This window comes from Lampris incognitus, chromosome 1 (genome assembly GCF_029633865.1).
Source record: "Lampris incognitus isolate fLamInc1 chromosome 1, fLamInc1.hap2, whole genome shotgun sequence".
Classification (NCBI taxonomy): Eukaryota; Metazoa; Chordata; class Actinopteri; order Lampriformes; family Lampridae; genus Lampris; species Lampris incognitus.
Window position 1 is genome coordinate 114,110,464 of NC_079211.1, and position 17,133 is coordinate 114,127,596.

At 48.5% G+C, this 17,133-nt stretch overlaps 1 protein-coding gene across 1 annotated transcript in view; it reads left to right on the forward strand.

The window, feature by feature from the left end:
• LOC130111788 (uncharacterized) overlaps positions 1 to 17,133 on the forward strand; it is a 45,533-nt gene that overhangs the window by 7,704 nt on the left and 20,696 nt on the right. The window contains exons 6-8 of the mRNA XM_056279073.1: positions 2,354 to 2,471; positions 12,575 to 12,642; positions 14,476 to 14,543. Coding sequence (XP_056135048.1) covers positions 2,354 to 2,471; positions 12,575 to 12,642; positions 14,476 to 14,543 — 254 coding nt within the window. The remainder of the gene's footprint in view (positions 1 to 2,353; positions 2,472 to 12,574; positions 12,643 to 14,475; positions 14,544 to 17,133) is intronic.

Genomic DNA, 17,133 nt, shown 5'->3' on the forward strand with positions numbered 1-17,133 from the left:
CCTAATCCATAGGACATTCACATTTGTAGTTTTTCTTTTCATATTTAACTTATGGCAAAGAGCCGGTATGGAGAGTAATAATTTTGAAAATAATTGTGCAGCAGGTGTAGGAGTGTGTCTTCTTAACCATAATAACCAAACTTGTGCCGTTTAACGAAATTTAATGAAAGAATAAAAGTTACAAGTGAGGCACTCGTGGCTGTCAGCTAGGCATGCTATCAGAACTAACTTAACCGTCTCAGTCTGGATGTTAACATTAACTACCTAAAACAATGAACACTGGTAGTTGTAGTCCTATAACTAAACTATGACTATGTAGTCATATCAGGTCCTACATTTTCCCCCTTCTTTAACTAAAACCCTAGGTCCCGATAAAGTCATTCAGTCTAGCAGGTAGTCTTCTTTCACGAGCTGGCCGTGGCTCTGCATGTTGTTCTTCTTGTGCCCTTGCTTGTGCCCTTGCTTGTGGCGCATCTCCCTGAGCCACTTCCTGTCTCGGTTGTTGAAGGTTCTGCTCTTGACCTGGATCATGGGCAGGTGGTTGTGGAATGACCAACTCAGCATCCATGTCCTCTTCAGTAGGCTGGTTGGTGTGAAACAGTCTTCTTGAGTTCCAGAAGGTTCCATCTTGAAGCTGGAAGGTGTACCTGCCATGTCGAGCGATGGTCCTATGAGGGTCAGACAAACTGGTCTTCAGCTTGTGTCCCCTCAGTGGTCGCTTGACCCACACACAATCTCCAACTTGCAGTGAGGGATCCTCCTTGACATGGTTTATTTTGTTGTAGTACTTCTTTTGAGCCTCTTGACGTTTCTGTATTTCTTTGCATAGCTTTGCGTCATCAGGTGGTTTGTCAGCCGCGAAGGGTGGACGGACTGTGTCCAGCGGGGCTCTCAAGGTTCTTCCGATCATGAGCTCTGTGGGTGATTTTCCTGTCACATTGTGAGGCATTGATCTGTAGCTCAACAGTAGCGTTTTCAGTGCATCAGAGAACTGTTTTCCTTCTTGGAGCAGGGCACGAAGACCATACTTCAGAACTTTGTTAAACCTCTCTACACCGGCATTGGCCAGTGGATGGTACAACGGTGTCTTATGGTGCGCGATTCCTTTCTTCAAGAAGCATGTGAAGTCAGCTTGGAATTGTGGGCCGTTATCTGTCACTAGAACTTGAGGCTGGTCCCATCGTGTAAACAGGTCTGAAAGTCAATTAATCACTGTTGCAGTAGTCACATTGCTTGTGGATATGACTTAAGGCCATTTGCTGTACAGGTCAGTAACAACGATTAGATACTTCTGATGTGCTGGAGCTGCTTGTAGTTCCCCAAAGATGTCCACTTGAATCTTCTCCCAAGGTCCTTTAGGCCATGATGTTGGCTGTAACGGTGGTTTCTCTGGTACGAGTGACTTTTCACTCATTGCGCAGGGCACACAGTTTTTCACAAAGTTGGTGATGTCGTCATCAATCTTTGGCCACCATTCTTTGCTGCGAAGGAACTGTTTCATCTTCTTTGTTCCTGAATGTCCTTGATGTGCTTGGGTGAGGACTTTGTGTCTGAGAGTGATTGGTACAAGGGTATGGTCTCCTCTTCCAACACATGACGTTTTCCAACTGAAAAGTTCTTCCCTTACCATGTAGTATGGGCTGAGTAGCATGTCTTTTTGTCAGTCATGTAACCAGTATTTCAAAATCGTGACCCCATCTCTTTCAAAATGTGGCATCCGGGTAGTGTGGTGGTCTGTTTCGTTGCCTACCAACACAGGGATCGCCGGCTCGAATCCCCGTGTTACCTCCGGCTTGGTCGGCGTCCCTACAGACACAATTTGCCGTGACTGTGGGTGGGAAGCCGGATGTGGGTATGTGTCCTGGTCGCTGCACTAGCGCCTCCTCTGGTTGGTTGGGGCACCTGTTCGGGGGGGGGGGGCTGGGGGAAAGAGCGTGATCCTCCCATGCACTACCTCCCCCTGGTGAAACTCTTTACTGTCAGGTGAAAAGAAGCGTCTGGTGACTCCACATGTATTGGAGGAGGCATGTGGTAGTCTGCAGCCCTCCCTGGATCGGCAGAGGGGGTGGAGCAGCGACCAGAATGGCTCGGAAGAGTGGGGTAATTGGTTGTGTACAATGGGAGGAGGAAAAAGGGGGGGGCGATCTGTGTAGTTCATGAGTATTACACTTTTAAAGAGCAAATTGAGCATCAGTGAACACGTCGTGAATATAACAGTGAAAGTTTTGTCCTTTCGTGACTCAAAGCCACCGTAACATGACAACCTCACCAAGAATGTAGTTTTAAATAGTATGACATGGTTGTTAGCAATACAAATGAAGTAAAAAGTTTGTTTTTGTTTTTTTCCTGTCAGGACCCAACGTTTTTGGAAAAGAAAGAAAGGTGTGAGTATCTGAAGAGCAAGCTTTCCCATATCAAGAAGATGATCCAGGAGTTCAACAAGGCTGCGGAGCTGAAGGACGACTTCCTCAGCTGAACATGAACCGAGCAGCACGTCAGCATGTTACCTGCTGCTGTGTAGGCTATAGGTACACCTACATGGGAAAAAAATATTATATTTCTCTAAGTTCTGTTTACAGTTGCTTACAGTGATTTTTTTTTGTCATTACGTATACATGCTAATGAATTTTATATTATAATTTTATAAAGTGCTTTATTTTTTCTATTTCATATTTTGTTAATACACCACTGTTTGAGAGATCAATAACTTTTTTAGTCAAGCATAATTTTAGAAAGTCAGTTTCTACTCAGAGGATAAGCCTACCAATAGTATGTGATTTTGTGGTGAATAAAAAGTAAACACTGAGGAGTGCTCTAGTAGCTTTGAGTTTTATTTTCTGCCTTGAAAATTATTTACTCTTCATTCCAACCCTCACCTCTGGTCATGAGCTTTGGGTAGTGACCGAAAGGATGAGATTGCTACCCCAGACACCTTTCTTCCGTAGGGTGTCTGGGCTCAGCCTTAAGAGATAGGGTGAGGAGCTCGGACATCCACAGGGAGCTCAGAGTAGAGCCGCTGCTCCTTCACGTCGAAAGGAGCCAGTTGAGGTGGTTCACGCATCTTATTAGGATGCCTCCTGGGCGCCTTCCTTTGGAGGTTTTCCAGACACAGCCAACTGGGAGGAGACCTCGGGGTAGACCCAGAACTCGCTGGAGGGACTACATGTCCAATCTGGCCTGGGAACACCTTAGGATCCCCCAGGAGGAGCTGGTGGGCGTTGTTGGGGAGAGGGATGTCTGGAGTGTCCTACTTAGCTTGCTGCCACTGTGACCCAACCCCAGAAGCGGCTGAAGATGAATGAATGAATGAATGAATGAATGAATGAATGAATGAATGAATGGATGGATGGATGGATGGATGGATGGATGGATGGATGGATGGATGGATGGATGGATGGATGGATGGATGATGGATGGATGGATGGATGGATGGATGGATGGATGGATGGAGGAAGGAAGGAAGGAAAATGACTTACTCCTACATGGCTGTTGCTGTTCTCAGTAGAATACAGCTAGCTATCAGTTTGAACCATTTTTTTTCCCAAACAGACATGATCCTTACAGTGTGAAGACTACATCCCATGTATGGGTACCAATTATCAAGTTATGTGGGATCATCAAAAATCTGAACAGAAGGTCGAACTGATGAAAAATGTTCACAAAGTTAATTAGCAACATAAATATTTATGAGCCCCTGAAACGAAATCCAGGCAGCGGTAACCAGAAAAAAGGTGCTAGATTGTCTGAAGCAGTTAGAACAGGACAATGCTATTGACCGAATGTTTTACCACAGATTATACCCAGGGGAAGCTACACCTAGTCTGTATGGGTTACCTAAGATACATAAACAGGATGTGCCATTAAGGCCTATTGTTTGTATGATTAACTCAGTGTCCTATAACATCTCTAAGTTTCTGGCATCTATTCTTAACCCGCTGGTAGGCAGTAATGAACGTCACATTCAAAACACTATGGATGTTGTGGATGAGGTGAGGGACATCATTATGGAGGAGGATGAAACAATGGTCTCTTATGATGCTATGTCTCTTCACCTGTGTTCTAGTTGATGAAGCAGTGAAGGTAGTCCGTGTGACATTACAAAACGACCCCACCCTTAGCAATAGGACCACCCTTAACACTGACCAAGTGTGTCTGCTCCTGAAGCTGTGTCTTCAGTCCACGTACTTCACATACAGGTGGCAGTACTACAGGCAGAGGCATGGGTGTGCTATGGGTTCCCCAGTCTCACCTGTAGTGGCCAACTTGTATATGGAGGAAGCGGAAAGGAGGGATCTGATGTCCTATCCTGGGACACCACCTAGCCATTGCTTCAGATTTGTGGACGACACCTGGGTTAAAATTAAATCTCAGGATGTACCACATTTCACCGACCACATTAACTCTGTGGACACCACATCAAGTTCACCAGGGAGGATGTGAAAACTGTCAGGTTAGTCTTCTTACACTGTGAAATAGCAACTGGTGATGGGGGACATTTGATTGTTGATGTTTACCGTAAACCAGCACATACTGATCAGTACTTAAGGTTTGACTCTCATCATCCACTGAAGCACAAACTAGGAGTCATCAGGACGCTGAACCACTGAGCTGACAACGTCCCCACCGACACAGCGGCCGGGGAAGGGGAGAAATCCCACATTAAACAGGCCCTGGTTACAGTGGCGCCACTGATACTATCCCTGCCCCCCCCCTGCTGCCCCCCCCAGCCACGAGTTGCATATGCAGAATATGCTTCTGATTATGTATAATATGCTTCTAACTGTTCATTTTTCATTTCTGGACATACACAATGTAACAAGGAATCGTCTAACCTGTTACAATCTATACAGATACATGACACATTGTAACTCAAAATGTTGACTGTACCATATTAGTCTATTCAGTAACATTAACTGTGAAAAATAAGCCAAAGTTTTTCAGTGTGCGATTCCTTAACTTTACATTTTTCAGCCTATACAGAATACTGCAAAAGCATGATAGACTTCCTGAAAGGCACCCCTATGAAAAATTTCTGGGGGCGCCACTGCCTGGTTAAGTGTGGTTATTCTAACTGGACTTTTGTCAAAGCCAGGAAGATGCCCAAACAGCGCACCAGCCGATCGAAGAGAGGAGAAGGACAACAGCTGCCTAAGCGTAAACCAGTGATGATTCCGTGTGTGGCGGGAGTGTCGGAACAGTTGAGACGCGTAATTTCAAAACACCGCATCTCAGTTCCTTTCAAACCCCAAAAGACGCTGCACCAGAAACTGGTCCACCCCAGGGATCCCCGGCACAAACAGAGCAATATAGTGTACGGGGTTAAGTGCCAGGAGGATTGCCGTGAATTGTACATCGGGGAAACTAAACATACGACGGCCAAGAGGATGACACTGCACAGGAAAGCTAACCACGTCAGGGCAGGACTCTACAGTCTACACCAGGGGTCCCCAATAGGCGGCCCGCGGGCCACTTCCGGCCCGTGACGGGTTGATTTATGGTCCGCGAGAATTTTTGGAGAAATGCCAGAAGGAAGAATTTTTTTTATTTACCTAGCAAAAAAAATTTTTTTGTTTAATTTCTTAGTAAAAGTAAGACTAGTAATATATCGAAAAATAGATGAAAAATCTCTGTTTAAATTATAACACCTGCAACGTATCGACACCAAAACAAACTAACGAACAACATGCTGCTGGAGGTTGAGTGGCCCGTGGTTTTAAAAGTGGCCCTAAAAGTGGCCCGCTATGAAACGTAATTGGGGACCCCTGGTCTACACCATCTACAGGCCAGTGACCACTCTTTCAAGGATGAGGACGTGTACATCCTTGATAGGGAGGAACGCTGGTTTGAACGGGGAAATTTTAGCCCCTTTTCCACTACACGGACTCGCCCTTTTTTTCGTTTTCCATTACTGTAAAGTACCGGCATTTTGGTAACTGTTACTACTTTTCTGGTACCACCTTTGTCGAGGTTTAAAAAAAAACTGGAGCAAGTGCCAAAATCAATGCAGACCTCTGATTGGTCAAAGAAACGCGTCACTGCGTCGTTTTGCGTCACTGCGTCATCAATGCGCGCATGGGATATCACCCGGCATTTTTAAAGTTTGATGCTCGAGCCAACGGGGTGTAGGCACGGAACTAGAGGTGATTGGTTGTTGATTAGGGTTAGGGTTTAAACTATTTTTGATTTTCCATTGTTAGCAAGCGTTAACGATAGCTATCGTTACAGTATGATCTGACAATGTTAAGGTCAGTTGTAAGCTAGCTAGCCAAATGTTTCAGTGCGCATTGTTTGTCTCAAGACAGTGCGCTTCGACGTTCCGCGCTGTCTATTGGCCGACGCAATAGCCAATCACGGCTACGTCCGTGCCTACACCCCGTTGGATCTAGTATCAACCCTTTTTAAATACCGAAGCGGTCGAAGCGGAGTTATCTTAAAAGTACATTTTGAAGTTGAAAAAAATGGAGAGCCGAAAAGCCACGCCGTCGCTATGACGATCAGCTACACTTAGCGGGCACTGTTACGGTAATTGAAAACGACACAGAACCGAGTCATGTCGAGTTGAGCCGGTACCATGTGGAAAGGGGCATTTTAAAGAGGCCATCTATGTTAAGAGGGAACGACCTTCCCTGAACCGAGAGGGTTGGGGGGGGGGGTAACAGTACTTCTGTCACCATCTTACAATGCTGATTGCAACTATTCCCAAACCCTCTGTGAATAGTACACATGGCCATTGTAACTCAAGTTAATGGTCACGCCCACGTTTGCATATGAAACTGGCCGTTGGTTTCGGTCGTCACTTCACTGTATTGTTTATAAGGGCGGGGACACCTGCAGTCCGCTGAGACTGAAGAGGACACTTAGATGATGAAACGTTTCTCTCAATAAACGCTGTGTCCAGATGAACTGATTCACCTTCCGGTGGTTTTCTTACCTGGATTACTGAGCATGCGTCAAGACGTGGTTCGACAGTAAATTAGTGGATGCGCACTTTCCACAGAGCTCTCTCTCTCTCTCTCGGGTGTCATTTTAAACAGTCATGCTCTGAAACGCCTGGTATCCTGCGGGACCGGTTTTGTCCTGTTCAGGTAATGAACAATGTGTTTACGAGCACCAGTCACTAAGCTGTCAGGTTTTGCAGCTTTTCTAATCCCTGCGGGTCATTTACACAATAACACGTGACGACGAAGGCAGAAAAAGTTTACCCTTTATCATAATAAACACAAAAACGTGTGTTCGATGAGCTCGGGGCCTTTGACGTTAAAACTGACAGCTGAGACGCGTGCCCATGCTCACCGACGTGACGGCTGAGACGCGTCCCTATGCTCACCGACGTGTTCCACCTCAGTTAAAACTGACGGCTGAGATGCGTCCCCATGCTCACCGACGTGTTCCGTCTCAGTTAGCCTTCAGTCGCCTGCGCGTGAAGGTCGGGGGGAAATGGGTCAGAATTAGATGTTTCAGAAAAATCCAGGATGTTTTTCTCTACATGGTTTCATTTATTAATCCAAACCTTAGAGAAAAAGAGGAAACTGCTATCATCTATCTCTGAATGATGTCACTCTTCAATGTGGTACATTGAAAGAAAGCATATTAAATAGTCTCGGGATATTGGCGTCACTTAAACCACCTGGCGTCTTGACGCATGCGCAATAACCCAGGTAAGAAAATAACAGAAAGGTTAATCAGTTCATCTGGACACAACCTTTATTGAGAGAGAAACGTTTCAACATCATCTAAGTGACCTCTTCAGTCTCAACTGACTGCAGGTATCCCCACCCTTATAAACAATACAGTGGCATAACGACCCCAACCAACGATCGGCTTTATATGCAAATTGCCGTGACCATTAACTAGAGTTTCAGTGGCCATGTGTACGATTCATAGAGGATGTGGGAATGGTTGCAGTCACAGCATTGTAAGATGTTCCTGTAGTGGTTATGGGGCCACATAATTCCCCTTATTGAGCTAGTAGGAACGTTAGTTTACAGCTGCTGTTCCTCGGTTCGGGTTTACAGTGACACACTTCCGCTGCGCGGGTTTTGTTGTTGTTGTAATGGTGGAAGGAATAAATGGTGCACGTTATGTAGCCGAAAGAGAAAGTTGTCACGACTCCTGCTTGAGCTCCTCTACACTGGTGACCCCGACGTTTGTCTCTTGGTAGTTATCAGAGACAATCTTTCGAACGAACATGGTTGACGAAATTAACGCAGTTTCTCTCAAATTGCCAGAGTTCTGGGAGTCAGCGGCAACGACATGGTTCGCCCAGGCGGAAGCGCAGTTTGCTATCCGCAAAATAACGGATGATGCTACTAAATACTACTACGTGGTATCGGCGCTCGGATGTTCGACTGCAACTAGAGTGGTGAGTCTCCTTACAAATCCTCCGGCGGCAGACAAATACAAGGGGCTCAAAGACCACCTCTTGAAGATTTTTGAACTTTCCGACGCCGAGAGGGCCCACCGTCTCTTTTCTCTGCAAGGCTTGGGCGACAGCAAGCCATCCGAGCTCATGGACAAAATGCGGAATCTGCTGGGACCGGCGCACACACCTGATTTCCTCTTTGTCCAACTATTTCTGCGACAACTGCCTGCTCAGGTGCGGGCCGCTTTGGCTAACGCCAGCATTACCGATTGCCGCTAGCTAGCTGGAGAAGCTGACAAGTTCTTCCTGGCCAGCCAACAGCAGCACTGCACGTCCGCGCTCACCCCTGCCCGCCCCCACACGCCACCACCTGGTGACTCCATGGTGGTCGCCGCGGCAACCCCCGGTCGGCGACAGGAGCCCGGCCTGTGCTTTTACCATGCAAAGTTCGGGGCCAAGGCGAAAAAGTGCACCTCCCCGTGCAATTTCAGCTCGTCGGGAAACGCCAAGGCCGGCGCTCACTAGTGGCCATGGGCGTCGGCGTGGAGGACAACAGGCTACTTTTCCTGCGAGACTCAATCTCGGGGCGGCGTTTCCTATGCGACACTGGGGCGCAGAGGAGTGTCGTACCTGCATCGAATGTGGACGCCCTGTCAGGCGCTCACGGCCCTCCCATGGAAGCTGCTAACGGCAGCTCTATCCGTACGTACGGCACGAGGCACATTGACATGTTTTAATGGACAGCGGTTCAGCTGGGATTTTGTCACCGCCGACGTGGCATTTCCCCTCCTCGGTGCAAATTTTCTTTGTGCTCATGGGCTGCTGGTGGACGTCAGGAATCGACGCCTGATTGACGCCGTCACCTTCGCTTCACACGCGTGTGCACTCAGCGATACAGGCTCCGTCAGGCTGTCCAGCATGCTCTCCAACGAGGACGTGTTTCTCCATCTTCTCTCCGAGTTCCCTGACCTCACTCAGCCCACATTCTCGTCATCTACGACCAAACATGGGGTTGAGCACCACATCGTCACCACCGGCCCGCCGGTGCACGCCCGAGCTCGGCGCCTCGACCCGACCAAGCTCTCTGTCGCCAAGGTGGAGTTTGAGAACATGGAGCGCCTCGGCATCATCCATCGTTCCAGCAGCCCGTGGGCTTCACCCCTCCACATAGTGCCTAAGCTTTGCGGTGGGTGGCGTCCATGTGGTGACTACCGTCGGCTCAATGACGCAACAACACCGGACCGCTACCCGGTCCCTCACATCCAAGATTCCTCCGCCCACCTGGCTGGGAAAGTGATCTTTTCCAAGGTGGACCTCGTCCGTGGATACCACCAGGTGCCCGTCCATCCCGCTGATGTCCCCAAAACGGCTGTGACAACTCCGTTTGGACTGTTCGAGTTCCTGCGCATGCCGTTTGGGCTTAAGAATGCCGGGCAGTCCTTCCAACGCCTCATGGACTCAGTGTTGCGGGACCTGCCTTTCCTCTTTGTGTACCTGGATGACATCCTGGTCGCTAGCACCTCCGTGTCCGAGCACTTGTCCCACCTCAGAGCCCTTTTTCGAGAGACCCAGCCTGCACGGGTTGATAGTTAACCCGGCCAAATGCCAGTTTGGTGAGCACCATTGACTTCCTGGGCCACCGGGTCACCAAGGACGGGGCGGCCCCCCTTCCATCTAACGTGGAGGCCGTCGCAGACTTTCCACGCCCACACACGGCCCAGTCCCTCCGGGAGTTCATTGGCATGGTGTCCTTCTACCACCGGTTTATCCCCCGGGCTGCCGATCTCCTCCGCCCCCTATATGAGGCTCTGAAGGGAACAGCCCCCAAACACGCTGTGGACTGGTCTGCAGAGAGGGACACGGCTTTTAAGGATGTGAAGGCCGCCCTGGCTGACGCGGCGATGCTGGCACACCCTGGGTCTGGAGTGCGCATTGCCATCACGACGGATGCTTCGGACTACGCTGTCGGCGCGGTTTACGAGCAGTGGGTGAGCGGTGCGTGGCAGCCGCTTGCCTTCTTCAGGCGGCAGTTGAACCTGAGAGAGCGCAAATACAGCACCTTTTATCGTGAGCTGCTTGGCCTTTTCCTCGCTGTTACTGGAGGGCCGTCAGTTCACGGCTTTCGTCGATCACAAACCGCTAGGTGTTCGCGATGGCGAAGGTGGCAGAGCCGTGGTCAGCCCGCCAGCAGCGACAGTTGGCCTACATCTCAGAGTTTACCACCAACGTGAGGCATGTCGCTGGGAAGTCCAACCCGGTCGCTGACTGTCTCTCCCGGGCCATCGCTGGTGCCGCCCATTTGGGACTCGACTACAGCCAGATGGCGGCTGACCAGGCCGCCGACCCAGGAGTGCAGGCATGCAGGACCGCCGACACAGGGCTGCAGTTGGAGGATGTGGCTTTCGACGACGCCGGCGCCACGCTCCTGTGCGACGTCTCTACGGGTCAGCCCCGACCAGTCGTTCCGACTGCTTGGAGGTGACGGGTCTGCGACGCAGTCCATGGGCTGTCTCACCCTGGCAGAAAGCCTTCACAGAGGTTGGTGGCGGCAAAGTTTGTCTGGCATGGACTCAAAAAGGATGTGAGGGACTGGGCTGACACCTGTGTGGAGTGCCAACGCTCCAAAGTGCTCCGGCACGTCAAAGCGCCCCTGATACCTTTCACGGTACCTGAGAGGAGGTTCGACCACGTGAATGTGGACCTGGTAGGCCCCCTACCCCCCTCCCGTGGTTTCACATACCTGCTCACCATGGTCGACAGGACCACGCGATGGCCAGAGGCCGTCCCGCTTTCGTCCACGACAGCGCCTGAGGTTGCCCGAGCGTTCATCGGAACCTGGGTCGCCCGCTTTGGCACCCCATCTGACCTCTCCTCGGATAGAGGGCCGCAATTCACGTCAGCGCTCTGGGAGGAGATCGCCGCGGGTTTAGGGGTGAGGCTCCATCGCACCACAGCATATCACCCTCAGGCGAATGGATTGGTCGAGAGGTTCCATCGCTCGATGAAGGCCGCATTGCGGGCTACCCTCAAGGACGACCGCTGGGTCGACAAACTGCCTTGGGTCATGCTTGGGCTCAGGACGGCTCCCAAGGAGGACCTCCAGTCCTTATCCGCCGAACTGGTCTACGGACAGCGGCTTCGGGTCCCGGGGGATTTCCTTCCCACCGCCACAGCTCCCTGGTCCGCCAGATGCCAACGGACTGCGCTGCAGGAGGAAGCCAGGGCTTTTGCACCGGTCCCACTTCTCAGCATGGCGGCTCTCAGCCCTATGTCCTCACGGAGCTGCGGTCGGCGGAGTATGTTTTCATCCGTCACGACGCGCACTGTGGTCCCCTGCAGCCACCCTACGACGGCCCATTTCGGGTACGGGACACTGGAGATAAGCACTTAGATAAGCATCAGAGAGATCCGCCCCCCTCGCCACACTGACTTTTCGTATTAAGGCGAATTCTGGGGGGACGTGTGTAGTGGTTATGGGGCCACATAATTCCCCTTATTGAGCTAGTAGGAACGTTAGTTTACAGCTGCTGTTCCTCGGTTCGGGTTTACAGTGACACACTTCCGCTGCGCGGGTTTTGTTGTTGTAATGGTGGAAGGAATAAATGGTGCACGTTGTGTAGCCGAAAGAGAAAGTTGTCACGACTCCTGCTTGAGCTCCTCTACATCCCCCCGGTTCAGGGATAGTCGTTCCCTCGTCACATAAAATGGCTTCTTTGACTCCTTGTTCAAACCCCATTTGAACACTTAGTTATGCCAGTGTCTCTCAATAAACGTGTCCAGATGAACTGATTCAACTTTCTGTGATTTTCTGACCTGGATTATTGAGCATGCATTAAGACATACTTTTACAGACTGTTGTAAGGTAACGACCGAACCAATGACCAGTTTCATATGCAAACTGCACCAAAAACAAAACAAAACAAAAAAAAACATCTGGGCGTTTTCCACTTGATTGTGCATCAGTATCTGTCAACAGCGACCTAGTTTTAGCGGCGTAAGTGTGTGTAGGTTAATTGATGAAGAGTGATCCTCCGCGGTTCCCGCCCAGTGAGCAGTGGCGCGCAGCAGGGTGCGCCGAGCAGGTGTCTCCTCCTCCACCCTGCTGAGCCACGGCGCGACCGCCCCGCCCGGCGCGTCCACCCCGCACGGTTCCGACGCGCTGGCGCAGTTCAGTCGTTGAGTAGTAATCGTCGAGTTCAGTCCGGTAAGAAGGACTCACTGTGCGCTCCGTCAGACCGGATATTCACCATCGGATATTGCACTTTTTCAAATTTAAACGGGTAAATGCGTCTGGCAGCTCTTTGACCTTCATTTTTTTCCTCTTTTTGTTGTTGTTTTGTCTGTTAATGTTTGTTTTATTTTGTTTTATCTTATATTAAATATATATATATATATATATATATATATATATATATATATATATATATATATAAAATGTGCTATTTCTGTTGAAAATATGGGCCAATGAGAAAATGTGTTCGATCCGGGTCTTACAAGCTGACCCACAACCGATGGATTCTGCCAGCATGGGACTGATAACACTGTTAATGTTGTGGAAAGGCTTACTCTTAAGTATGCTGGATCTTGGCTTCAGCTGCTATTCTCATTTTAAAACAGTAGAATCGCGTCACAACAGTTGTGCCGAGTCGGATACGTGTGGTGATTCCACTTGTGTGTTTTTGGGAACTGTTGGGTGTGTTTCATGTGTTGCACTGCTGCGGGTTGGGGAAACGAAACGTCGTTTCTTTTGTGTATGCATGATTATCTAAGAAATTACTATATTGTCCCTGATTTCTGATTTTGTTGTAAAATAAGCTTAGCAGACAGGTGGGCTTCATGTAAACTGGGGGCTTTGTTAAGATGATGGCCTGCTGAACCTACCGCCCAGTATCTCCTACTAACTCCTCATAGTCTCTCTTACTGTGAGGAGGTAGTAAGAGATACTCTTACTAACCCCTCACAGCTGGGATCTTACTAACTCCTCACAGCTGGGATCTTGCTAACCCCTCACAGCTGGGAATTTACTAACCCCTCACAGCTGGGAACTTACTAACCCCTCACAGCTGGGATCTTACTAACCCCTCACAGCTGAGATCTTCCTAACCCCTCACGGCTGGGATCTTACTAACCCCTCACAGCTGGGATCTTACTAACCCCTCACAGCTGGGAACTTACTAACCCCTCACAGCTGGGATCTTCCTAACCCCTCACAGCTGAGATCTTCCTAACCCCTCACGGCTGGGATCTTACTAACCCCTCACAGCTGGGATTGTTTCGCTTTCTTTCGCAGGCCTCTTTAAATTACTCAGAAGTTGTATAACTGTTTTCCCGACAAACAACAGCATTTGAAACGGCTGCAGCTGTGTGGTTGTGGTGTAGCTAAATACCCCTTGTGTTCTGTTTGGGTCCAAATGACTCGTTTGAAATTACAACTACTAACCACAAACGGTGTCAGTATTGGTAAAAAGTGAGATAAGGATAAGACATATTGGGTATTTTTAGATAAATATTACAACTGTATCGCTATGAAATCCAAAAGTGGCTTGGGTCAATATGACCGGTGAACAACACATCCATTGATAATTAGTGAACAAAACATGAGGAGTAAATTTCCATAGGAAACTTATTTGAATACTACTAGAAGAGAGTTGTCCATCACAGCGTTAGTTGGCTGTTCTAAATTGTGCTGCTGGTTGTGGTTGTGTGTTTGTGACATGGTGACCAGATAGCAAAGATTCTTTGGCCCGAATATGGCCCACATCTGCAGTTATCTTAGGGACTCAGGGTGAGTGTGGCTGCCTCAACTCAGCCACATTTGGGCAACGTGTGGCCCACATAGTATGTGCTGTAACCCCAAGTCAAGCCTGGTTCATTACATTTGGTCCATGCCTGACCCACACAACACTTGCCGTAACCCAGGTCAGGCGCAGCTTATGACATTTGGGCCATGCCTGGTCCACACAACAGTTGCCAGTGCCGTAACTGAGCCATAAGTACCAAAAGTGCCCCAGATTAGGCCCAAATGTGTCTGCTATGTTGGTTGTGTGTTTGTGACATGGTTTTGATGTTGGTTGTGTGTTTGTGACATGGTGACATGGTGCTATTGTCTGCAGAGTGGTGGCCCCAGGATGCCGTCCCATAAACCCAGCCCCCCGCCCTACCAGCCCGGGAACCACAGACAGTAAGTTGCCTTAACGGCCTGTTATCTATCTATACATGTCCTGCTACCACTTCATTCTGCACCACTTCATCCTGCACCACTTCATCTTTCACTGCTTCATCCTTCACCGCTTCATCCTTCACCACTTCATCCTGCACCACTTCATCTTTCACCGCTTCATCCTTCACCAATTCATCCTTCAGCGCTTCATCCTGCAACACTTCATCCTGCAACACTTCATCCTTCACCACTTCACTGCCATGAACCATCTGCTACTCTCAGCTCTGCTATGTTTTAATGCCCTCAGGAGATTAAAACTGTGTGACTCTGAATAAAACATGTGCAGTGTTCAGGATGTAAGACGAGTATTTGTTCACTAGAAATCAAATTCAAACATGAAGTGCTCTGACTGGCACTCTGTGACCACCCAGATTCACATGTCTTTAGAAAACAGGCAACGTTTCTTCTTTTAAAAGGAGAAGGAGAAACTCGTACTGAGACAGGGCAGCTGGGACTCTGCCAGGAGGTTTGGGAACATGGCAGGATATCCCTACACACCTTCACATTCAGGTGTCAAAAACAGACATGTAACTAAAATCTGTTCGCATTTCATTTTTACAATGTGGCAAATGTGTTTCCATCGACACTTTAGCACACAAACTTTTATGACGGAAACAAAAACCAACTCCAGCGACTGTACAAACCTTTTTGCGTTATTTGGGATTTTTTTTTCATGAAACGGCATGTTTCTCATGAACTAGAAACAGCACTGGAATAAGTGAAACCCCATGTTAGTGCTCTCCATCGTGACAAATGCCGTATCAGATGCAGCACTTAAGTGTAAGAGTTAAAACTGAAACCTTCGTGGCATCAGTGTAAGCCTCAAATCACTTATTATGTCTTGTTAAAGCAGTCTCTATGCTACGAGTAGCCCCAAAACCTGACTGGAACTAATCCCGAATACTGTTTTAGTTTACAAAATAGTAAAATTTGTATAAAAAAAAAAGAATTATAGCATTTTGCTCATAAAAGGAAGATTGCATAGGTGTGTGACCACATAGTCCTTTTTATTTGTTTATTTATTTATAAACGGTGGTCTCAAAACAAGCCTTGAAAGCTTTGGAAAATTTCCATCCTCAAGAGATTTGTTAATTTTTCTGATATATATGTGGATATACTGCTAAACTACTTAACAGAAATTGTAGGAGCAGGGTCAGTACAGCATGTTGATGATTTTACTTCTGTCTTCTGTATCATATATAGTATCTGATATAGTAAAGTATCTGAGATGCAGCTGAACCCTGTTAAAGCTGCTGGCTGTTGAAGAGGTAAACTACAGAGGATACCAGCATCTGAAACAGGGGCAAACAGGAGCAGCTTGTATCGCCATCATTTAGTTACTACAGGAACTGCAAGTTCCTCCTGTTTTAAGATGGAGGAGTCACAGTGAAAGCAAGAGGCTGGAGGAGGTTTTAGTTGTAAAGCGTTGTCAGTAACTGTGAAGAGTTATGGAGTTTCACCATTCTCTGAGATAAGCGTTGAGAAGTAGGTTTCTCTTGCTGTGTGAGTAGCATGGTTGTCAGCAGTTCTGGTGGATGTTCAGTTGAATTGTCTTCTATTTTCTTTCGGCTGCTCTACTTGCTCTCTTAATTTTATGGACAGAGCTTGTTTGTCATTGGTGAGATTTTGTTGTTGCATTTCTTTTTGGCGTTTAACTGGAGCTGCTTTGTCCAGTATGTTAACAAGGTCGCCGTTTAAAGCATTTTGTCCAAGCTCCCTGAATGGACACGGGTCAGAGGACCCTGCTAGACCAGAGAACTTGTGTTCTGTTGTGGCATCAAGGACACTTCTTAACCGTAATCGCTTGTGTGCTGCTGGATATACCAAATTGAGAATTAGAAATACAGTGTTAGAAAATACTGTTTGATCTCAGAGACTGAAATATTATTGACGCTTATTCCTCAGTTGACACTGAAAAGGTCAGGCGTGTTCCCATGCTGAAGGACATGTTGGGTTAGACTAAAGGTATGTCACAGGGTCATGAATTCAGTCGCCACGGAGTCAGCACTGTTGTGACTATTTGTGCCTACCTTCAGGATTATACTGTAGCAAATTCAGGGGGCAGCCGGGAATCTGCCGCAGCCGGGACGCGAACCCAGGGCAACTGCGCTAACCGGTCGACTAAAGCGTCCAACCCGTTAGCCAAGGGCTAGCGAGTCTACTCACTCATGCTCGTTACACTACCCCCCTCCTTCAGGAAGCACTTCAGCAGACCAACTCCCTCACGCCTCTGGGTGCACGCGCTTCCGATGGCCTCGGGGTCTCACCATCCCACTTCTGACACCAATGCAGTGAATTTGGGGGCAGCCAGGAACCTCCGCAACCGGGACGCGAACCTGGGTCTCCCGCACCACGGGCGACTACATTAACCGGTCAACTAAAGGGTGTGACCTGTTAGACAAGTGCTAGAGAATCTAGTCATTTGTGGTCGTTACACTACCCAAGTGGGAGAGTACTGCTGGCATCGTGTGTGGCTGCCGCTTCCCCCTCTCGTAGCCCCCCTTCGCATCCACCCGTGTATGTCTGTGTTATGTTTATCTGTCGTCTTGTT